The sequence below is a fragment of the Eleutherodactylus coqui genome, chromosome 6 (assembly GCF_035609145.1).
Source record: "Eleutherodactylus coqui strain aEleCoq1 chromosome 6, aEleCoq1.hap1, whole genome shotgun sequence".
Lineage (NCBI taxonomy): Eukaryota > Metazoa > Chordata > Amphibia > Anura > Eleutherodactylidae > Eleutherodactylus > Eleutherodactylus coqui.
The window spans coordinates 207,129,919-207,140,060 of NC_089842.1; the positions used below are offsets into that span (position 1 = coordinate 207,129,919).

The following is a 10,142-nucleotide window of genomic DNA, read 5'->3' on the forward strand; positions in this document are numbered from 1 at the left end:
GTGAGGGTGATCAATGAGCAGAACAGGTTACCACAGGAGGTTGTGAGTTCTCCTTCAATGGAAGTGTATAAACAAAGGCCGAACAATTTCTGTCTGGGATGATTTAGTGAATCCTACACTGAACAGGGGGTTGGTCCGATTGACCATTAAGGTCCCTTGCAACTCTACTTTTCTATGATTCTATGAAAAATCTCTGGTCCTGAAATGGTTTAAAATATCTTTCTGTGATGGTTGAGAGTCCCTGATGCACCAATCCGCATAGTACCCACAGCATGATTTCTCGGAGGACTGTGACATATTATTTATGTTCCAATTACATGAGGCAGCACAAACACATTTATACCCAGGGCTTGGATGCTGATTGTATCCACTGAGCATCAACATTCAGCCTTTTGTCATCTGTGAGATTTTACAATTCTTAGTAACATGGAAATCTGATGTATCAGTAGTAAGGACTTACATTTTAGAAAAGCAGGTCTACTCCAGTCTTTAGGTACATGCGATATTGATGAATATTTTTTAAAGTGGTTTAATGCATCTTTTAGCTTTATATGCTGCCTTATGCAAGTCAATTCAGTGTAGGGCAGTAGAGCGCACCTGTCATGTATATAGCAGACTGATAACTAGGAGTCCATTGTATTATTGTAGCACTCCTATCAGCCAAATAATTTTTGTTCCCTTTTGGCTAATAGGAGTGTTGAACCAAATCATAGTTGTAATAAATTGGGTAAATACTTTTTTAATGTCCTTTGCTTTATTTATATATTTTTTTAGATATACAATATTCCCTCAAATTACAATGGCCTCAGAATACAATTTTTCAGAATTCAATGGTCTTTCCTGGCCATTGTAACTTGAAACCAGACTCAACATACAATATCACAGACAGGAATACACAGAAGAAGCTGGCTTCACGTTAAACAGTACTTTGCCTTTATTAAATTGTGCCACAGTGCATCAGACTAGACAGAACGCGTTTCAACTCACAAAGGAGTCTTGATCACGTCTGATAAGTAAGTAACAAATGCATCTATTTAAAAACATATGTGTAATTAAAAACAATAGAAAACATCTGATGAACAAACCCTATGTATGCCTAACTGGCTATAGCTGATAGGATCAGAGTTTTAACTCCGCCCTAACCATTGTAGGGATTCTCCCACATTTATCTTCAATATAGAAGCTCACCTTTAATTATCATATATAATATTAATAATTATGAACAGATTGCTGGAGACATAAAATAATGAGAGCAATATTTTATGAAGGTAATGCAACTAATAAATTTGGATTAAACATTTATCTGTGTATAACATTTCATATAATACAAAATCTACTGAAAGCCACGTATGAAATAGATACCCATAAATAAATCAGCATATCACAATATATATATGTCAAACAAGAAAAAAGGAATTATCTCATGTTTCTTCCATGTTATTTCATATATTGCATTATACAATGTTCTATACGCATATATATTCGCACATGCAAAAAAAACAAGCAAAAAACACCTGCATGTACCTATGTTTCATTATATGTTATTATATATTGGGCTTTTAATATCTCAAACTGTGGTATCAATACATGTATAATATATCTGATCTTACATTTAACATTTTGGTGTTCTTGTGTCAAGGTTGAGGATCCAATACACCTCACGTTTTAGGACTTATTCTTGATTTATTTTAGCCATTCTAGTATTAGTAACCTTTTCTATGCCATAAAAATAAAAACTACTTATGTCTACTTGGTGTTTTTCAGTAAAATGTCTTGCTGCTCCAGAACTGCTTGTACTCAAATTTTTAATGTATCTTAGGTGTTTTGCTACATCTAGTGCGACCTACATAATTCAAGTTGCATTTGGTACAAGTAATAATGTAAATTACATCACATGATTCACAAATAATACAATTTTTTATAGAAAAATTCTTTGTACCATCACTATTTTCGAAACTATTTTTTTCATAGCAACACAACATGCTCCACACCGTTTTTTACCACATTAATAAAAACCCCATGTAGTTGTTGTTTAGTTTTCAATGTAAATAACTTGGTTATATTATATCCCCCAGGCTTTGTTTTTTTAGCTACACACAGGACCCCTTTTTTTCCAAAATATTTTTTAGTGTATCATCTTGTTTCAATATTGCTAAAAATTTCCAGAATAGATTCCTAATAGTGTAGCAATTCTTGCTAAATGCTGTAGAAAAAACAACAACTTATTTTTGTTACTATTATGTTGGGGAATTCTATTTTCCAACAGATCCTCTTGTCTGCGTTTATCAACTTTTTCTATGGCTTTATTAAGGGTAGAATTTCTATATCCTCGATCTCGGAATCTATGACAAATAAGTTTTTTTGACATTTTAAAGGTTTCTTTGTTAGAACATGCCCTTTTAGCCTGAATCATTTTCCCCACTGGAATGGCCTCTATTGTTTGTTTTGGATGGCCACACGAGGCTTGCAAAATTGTGTTACCTGCTGTAGGTTTTTTGAACATAAAGGTTTTTATTGTATGAGTTTCAAGACACCCACTAAAAAGAGATCTAAAAAAGATACTTCCCTAACATGATGCATCCAGGTAAATTGTAAATTAAATGAATTATTATTGATATATTTATTAAATTCGGAAATCACATCATTTTGGGAGTCGCTATGCCATACAATGATGACATTATCTATATATCGAGCATACCACACCATGTAACTACAAAAAGCATTATTGTGTGAAAAAATTAATAGTTCTTTCCACCAACCCATCACCAAATTAGCAATGGTGGGGGAGAACTTTGAGCCTATTGGGGCTTCCGAAATCTGACAAAAATAAGAACCATCAAAAGAAAAAAATATATGTTTAAGCAAAAAATCCACCCAACTCAAAATGAATTCCTTTAAATATATTGAATCAGAACCTCCCAGCTCCTTAAAGGGATTGTCTGTCCTCTTTTTTTTTTATCGATGACCTATTCTCTGCATGCTGCTGGACGGGGAACCACTGCTGGGGACCCCCATCCATCAGCTGATCATCTAGCCTGCTTTCCAGTGCAGCAGGCCAGACGTTGTCATCAGCGAACAGCACTGGAAGTGCAGGCACCAGCTTCACTCTCATTGAAATCAATGGGAGAGCCACTTCCTGTTTCTCATCTGGTTAGGATATCACATCCAGGGCTCTGTGTGGCAGACTCCCATCCATCAACTACTGATGACCTTTCCACAAGATAGGTCATCAGTGCAAAATAGGGCAGACATTGCCTTTAATCAGAAGAGACTGAGTGGATAGGGCCAATTATGAGAATCTTCTGATTTGAAAATGATGCTGAGATGTTTTATCTTGGCATTTTAGGCTATTTACTAGTTCTTTATTCTTACAAGTAAGTTTATATATATTTCTTTATGAAAATTTAGTAATGTAGCTTTGGTGATCATCCCACGTCCATCAGTGTCAAAAACATGATGCGGAAATCAACAATTATAGCATTTTATGCACTGTTGCATCCCCATCTCCATCATTCAATGTTTAGATTGTCAGAAAATTGTCCTTTTTAACAATTTGTACATTACATTTAAATGTCATGTATTTATTCTGAAATGGTCTGATGGTCCTGCGGCACCAGAGGAAAGATTTTCAGCGGTGAGTGTTAACATTATCAGTATGTCTGAACACTCCCATGGGCCTCAGTGCATATTAAGTATTATATGTACTGTAGACACATATCTTTGTAGGTCCAAGGCTGGGACATATAAACATATAAACCTGCATAATGTTGGCTCCGTCATGGAGTCTGCATACTGTAGATATCAGTTTATACTATTTATTATGCCTTGCTGCCCATGGGAGTACTTGAGCATAAACAAACATGATCAATGTCTACTCCTTAGGTACACTGATCATCACATGGTAAGTATATGCAATATGTATGCCTAGTAGTCCAGATATTTGGATAAGGTCACAAGCATGCCTGGTTATTGGAATTGTATTGTCTGGTTATTGGAATTGGTATTATAGACCAAAAAAAAATCATAAATCCTCCAATATGTCGAAGTCTAAAACATGGCTTTGAATGCACTTTTTTTAGTGTGTTTGTGAATTATGTATCTGTTTCTTCATCTTCTCTCACCTACGCTTTAGAAAATGGAAAGGCCAAATGGTACATTCCCAACTTTTTTCATCCTTTTGCCAATCACCAACATAGCATGGCTCCAGAAGTTTCTATTTGTCTTTGTGTTCTTCTTCTACCTTCTTAATATCATAGGCAATCTCACTATTCTTTCCTTAGTAATCAAAGATCTAAACCTTCACTCACCCATGTATTTCTTACTGGCTAGCCTATCTTTTGTGGACATGTGCATCTCTTCCTCTACAGTCCCCAAGATGATGGTTGGGTTTTGGGTACAGAACTATATTTCACTTAAAGGTTGCTTCAGCCAGATGTTCTTTTTCCATGTGTTTGGATGTACAGAAGGGGTTATCATAGCAGTCATGGGGTTTGACCGATATATCGCTATTTGTCATGCTTTACGATATGTCAACATTATGACGAAAGCTGCTTGTATCCAGCTCGTATTAGGCTCATGGAGTGTCTGTCTCTCAATTACATCAATGCATGTTGTCATGTCATCAAGACTTCCTTTCTGTAATGGTTATATAGTTAAGCACTTCTTCTGTGATATTAAGCCAGTGATAAAGTTGGCATGTGCGGACACACATGTCAATGAGTTCATCGTAGCAGCTGTCACCGGTATTTTCAGCACCGTTGCTTTTGTCATGCTTATGCTCTCATACTGTTTTATAATGAAGCATCTTGTAAACATACGCTCTTCTGAAGGAAGATCCAAAGCCTTTTCAACATGTTCCTCACACTTTATCATTGTTATCTTGTATTACGGGACAGCCATATGTATCTACCTTGGGCCTGCATCTGAAAATACAATAGAAAAAGACAGAGTAGCAGCTATGATTTTTACAGTCATAACTCCAGCATTGAACCCGCTTATCTATACTTTGAGAAACAAAGATATTAGAAAATCCCTAAGACAACTTGTTTCAAGGTCTGTTGCATGGAGTGTCAGAGTCAGAGTTCAGTAATAATATACCAACATTCAAACAACCGATTATGAGTTTAGGCACTGCTCTATGTTTAACCCCTTAGTGACCAGCACACAGTGTTTTTATCTCCTGCCCAAGTGTGCTTTAATCCCTGAGGACGTAAAACATGCTTCCTGCAGGGATTAAAGCCACGTGGGCTGTGGACGTGGAAGCTCCATGCTTTCGGTGCCCGGAGGTAGCTGACAACATGGAGCTGTCATCCTAGGCTGTAGGGAGCCCCCCAGGCAATGCGATCGGCACTATCCAATGGATAGTGCCGGTCGCATTAAAGTGAAAAAAAGTATTAAAAAAGTTTAAGATTCAGCTGCTCTCATGAATGGGATCCATGGGGGCAGCTGAGATTACTCACCCAGGTCCTCCGTGCTGTTCCACTGTGATCTGGTCCTGCAGGACCAGACGCCAGCCTTCTGCGCATGCGTGACAGCCGGCATTACATGGCTCAGAGCCTCGGCAAATTTAAAATCTCTTGGCTCCGGGTAGCTGCGAGGCAGGAGATGTCACCGGGGATCACAGAAAAATCGAAAAAAAGTTAAAGTTTCAACTACCCTGATGGATCGGATCCATGAAGGAAGGTTAAAATACTCAAACCGATCCTCCATGATCTCCAGTGGCGAAGTGCAGCTGCCTCGGGCTTCTGCACACGCGCCGATGTGGTGCGCGTGCGCAGAAGGACGGAGAGCCCGGCTAATTTAAAATTCCCCTGCATCCGACTGTCAAGGATAGCCAAGTGCAGAGAGATGTCACCAGGGACCGCTGTATGCGGTGCCCGGTCACATGATCGCCATTATCCATTGGATAACGGTGATCATAGAAAGTTAAAAGGTGTAAAAAAAAAAAGTTTAAAAATTAAAATTTCATCTCCGCTTACAGATCGTATCCTTGAGGGGAGATGAAATTACATATCCAGGGTCCCCAGATTTTTCTCCTGAGGGGATCTTTATCTGCGGACCTTATCCTGGCTTTGGCGCATGCGATCATCAGCATAATGGCAGACGCATGCGCAAAAATCAAAGATTGCCCGTGAAATTTAAAATCTCCCTGCTCCCGGTGACTAAAGGTCGCCGAGAGCCTAGAAATGACACGTTTGGCCGCGGTATGTGGTTCCTGGTCACGTGATTGCCGTTATCCAATGGATAATGGCGATCACGTAAAAGTTTTAAAAAAGTGGAAGTTTCATCTCTAGAGATGAGCGAGTATGCTCATCAGAGCTTGATGCTCGATCGAGCATTGGCCTACTCGATGTGCTCGATACTTGAGCCAAGCAATACGCGGTGCTCGAGAAAATTTCACCCTCTCATCTATAGCAGTGACTGGCTGGCCAGAATAGGTGAGCTACAAGCATAAAAACTCAGGTCACCTGAGGCTCACCTCACACGCATGCTACATTAGCTGAGGGACAGAGCAGCTGCTATTTAGGGAAAGTGAAAATGTAGGTTAGAGGTTGCGGTTAGGTAGGGATCCTTGTTCCAAGAACCCAACAGTTCTTTCTAGGACTACAACTCCTCTCATTGTGTGCATCAGTAGTTTGGCTGGCTTGGAGCAGTAGTGCATACAAAGCATTCTCAAGCATCCAGGCTATATACTTCATACTGTTACTGGTTTTATGCAGTATACTGCTAGTGGTGTACAGAGACGAGATAGATATTAAATAGAGATGAGCGAGCACCAAAATGCTCGGGTGCTCGTTCCTCGAGTTGAACTTTCCGCGATGTTCGAGGTTTCGTTTTGAGTAACGAACCCCATTGAAGTCAATGGGTGACTCGAGCATTTTTGTATATCGCCAATGCTCTCTAAGGTCTTCATTTGTGCAAATCTTCAAAACGTACGAAAGTGATGGAAACGACACAGATACGGATAGGGCAGGCGAGGGGCAACATGCTGGGATGCATCTCAGGTTCCCAGGTCCAACTATTAAGCCACAATAGTGGCAAGAGTGCAGCTCCCCCCCCTAACAATTTTTACGTCGGACAAACCCTCATTAGCAAGGCACACCTTAGCTAAGCACCACACTTCCTCCAACCAAGCACAAGCACTGCCTGCTGGGACACACCGCTGCCTCTTCCCCTGGGTTACATGCTGCCCAACCCCCCCCCACACGACCCTTCGTCCGCAGCGTACACAAAAGTGTCCCTGCGCAGCCTTCAGCTGCCCTCATGCCACACGCTGGCTGCATAGCCACACCACCCTCATGTCTATTTATAAGTGTGTCTGCCATGAGGAGGAACCGGAGGCACACATTGCAGAGGGTTGGCAGGGCCAGGTAGTGACCCTCTTTAAAAGGGGCGGGGCGATAGCCCACAATGCTGTAGAGAATCGATGAGAAATTGATGTTCGATTTTCATTCCAATAAAGTGTCAACCTCAGTCAGGAGCTGCAAACTTGGGCATGAGTTACATAGCTATGGGGAATCCATGTGCCCACACAGTATTCATTCTGTCTAGGTGTCAGATAGCTCAATCAACACCGCAAGGGGAAAGTCATCTGCACTCTGGCCCCTACCCAACTCAGTCAGTGTCTTTGTGCCAGACAGGTCAAACACCGCGATGGGAAGTCTGTGTGCACCAACAGCATAGGTGGGTCCAACGCAACCCAAGACATGAACAATAAAGAAATCAGAGTGGCCAAACATGGCAGACTTACACTGCACCAACGACATAGGCCTCGGGCCACAGCTTCAGCAATCGTAGGCATGAAGCGGACCTCAATGCTAGTACACCTGTGAAGGTCTCATTAAATCACTTACGTTTTCTTTCACCGCTCCAAAGACTGAATTAGCCAGGAAAAAGTTCCACAGGCCCAACCTGGCACAGTTGCAGTTCCCCCGGGACATAGGCCTCGGCCAACAGCTTCAGCAATCGTAGGCAGGAAGCAGACTTCGATGTTAGTACACCTATGAAGGTCTCAGTAAATCCGTTACGTTTTCTTTCATTGCTCCAAAGACTGGATTAGCTAGGAAAAAGTTTCACAGGCCCAACCTGGCGCCCTTGCAGTTCCCTCGGGACATAGGCCTCGCCCAACAGCTTCAGCAATCGTAGGCAGGAAGCAGACTTCGATGCTAGTAAACCTGTGAAGGTCTCATTAATGCAGTTATGCTCCTCTCCTGTGGCCCAAACGAGTTTCTCAGATAACTGTGGTAACACGAGAGAATATACATGATGCGCAATGCTGACCCCCTGACCCCAAGCAGGAGGAGGAGGTGGCCTCACAAGGCCCTGAAACCATGACCAGGACCCGCTGTAGCCTGTGCTGAAAGGATGTGAGCGGGCCCTTGGCCAGGCTCAGTCCCAGCAAACACCTTGTGTGGCCCAAGGTGCTGCGAGTGACATAGCAATGGGGAATCAATCTGTCCACACACTACTTATTCTGTTTGGGAAAACCATACAACAACTCCGTTGTTGGGACACCCAGGCAACATAAGAAGAAATGAATCTACACCACTGTCTGACCACACGAGATCTGTCCATGCTGAAAATCCAGAACAAATAACATTTCAGGGCATAGAGGTCTTAAGAACATCTAATTGGAGAGGCAATATTGACCAACGTCTCCTACAAAAAGAAACCTCTTGGATTTTTGGTATGGACATGATATCCCCCAACGGACTAAATGAGAGTCTTTCATTTAGTAGTTTCATATAATATGTGTCTGTTACCCTAACTTGGGAAGCAATTTGCCTGCATTCTTTAACTCTGAGAAATTCTAGCTTGACTGACCCTCCCCTAGTTGGGAAATATGGATCCAGGCAGCCTTAATTTTTTCACACGTAAATTCCATAAAAGGGGAGGCGCTGGGAGGACAAACTTGCTTAATTTTTTCACTATCACAGACTTTTTGACATTTTCTGTCTGTGATTTGTGGATAATTTTGATGTAGAACTTGGGGACATTTATTATCTGGGACCATATGATGCTATTTAAAATATGCATTCATAATCAGTATATCTATTATTTATGGCCCCTTGATCATCTATATTATTGTTTCCTAACTCTATGGATCAACTTACCTGTCCCAGCCTAAGTGTTTTTCCCTCTTTGAAAACCTTGAGCCAACTACCTGAGCCATTTGGGGTTTAAACTTGCAACCTTTGGGGGCGTGGCCTAGATGCAGGCAGAGCAAGTCGTGTAATCCCGAGCTCTGCTCTCCGGTGGCCTTTTAAAGCTATTTAAAGCTGCTCCAGCACGACCCGACATTAAAAAACTCCTCCGAAGCCTCTCTGCTTACCATGCCGATGAGGAGGACCGTGAAAGCGCCGCTCCAGAAGGTCTCCGACTTCTTCTCCTCCCGTGGCCCAGGACAGACTGAGTCTGCAGGGAGAGATGTCTCCCCGAGATCTACAAGCTCCGATATGAGTGCAGGAGCAGCTGAATCCTCAGTCGGTACCATGGACAGCGACGCTGCTTCTGCTTCTGCAGCCGGATCGGGGAGAACAAATCCTGGATGAATGAAGTCCTCATCACAGCGCAGGGTGAGTGAGAAAGGAGCCGACATTAGCGCGCCAGCTACACATAAAATGGCTCTGGAACATCCACACTCCCCACATGCTGCACCCACTCCCTCTGCTAGTCCTCAAAAGCAGAGACCCCGTCTGATCCCCTCCAGCAGCTCCTGCCAGCAGCTTTTATATACAAAAGAGGACTCTATTAATGATCTCCCCTCTTCAAGTCTTCCTGCCTCAGAAAACTTTATTAAAAACATGATCCTAGCTCTACGTGGTTCACTACAAAAGGACATTAAAGCCCTCTCCAACACAATAAATATGTCCATACAGGAACTAGAGCAGCGCACTGATCATATTGAAAACAAAATGGGAGAAATTGCTTCCTCCCACAACAACCTTATCGATGCTCATTATTCCCTGGAAGAAGAGGTGGAATCCATTAAGCACAAACTGACCGACTTAGAAGACAGGAGCAGAAAAAATAACATAAAGTTTAGAGGCATACCAGAAAGTGTGTCACAGCCCGAATTAAAGAATTTCCTCATCAAACTAATAAAACATCTTCTTCCAAACTCAACAGAACAAGACTGCACT

At 41.8% G+C, this 10,142-nt stretch overlaps 1 protein-coding gene across 1 annotated transcript; it reads left to right on the forward strand.

Moving 5' to 3' along the window:
• The first annotated feature begins 4,135 nt into the window (after positions 1 to 4,135).
• On the forward strand, positions 4,136 to 5,089 carry LOC136571811 (olfactory receptor 1M1-like). Its single transcript, XM_066572438.1, has one exon. It carries the CDS (start codon positions 4,136 to 4,138, stop codon positions 5,087 to 5,089), a length of 954 nt encoding a protein of 317 aa, XP_066428535.1.
• The last annotated feature ends 5,053 nt before the right edge of the window (positions 5,090 to 10,142 follow it).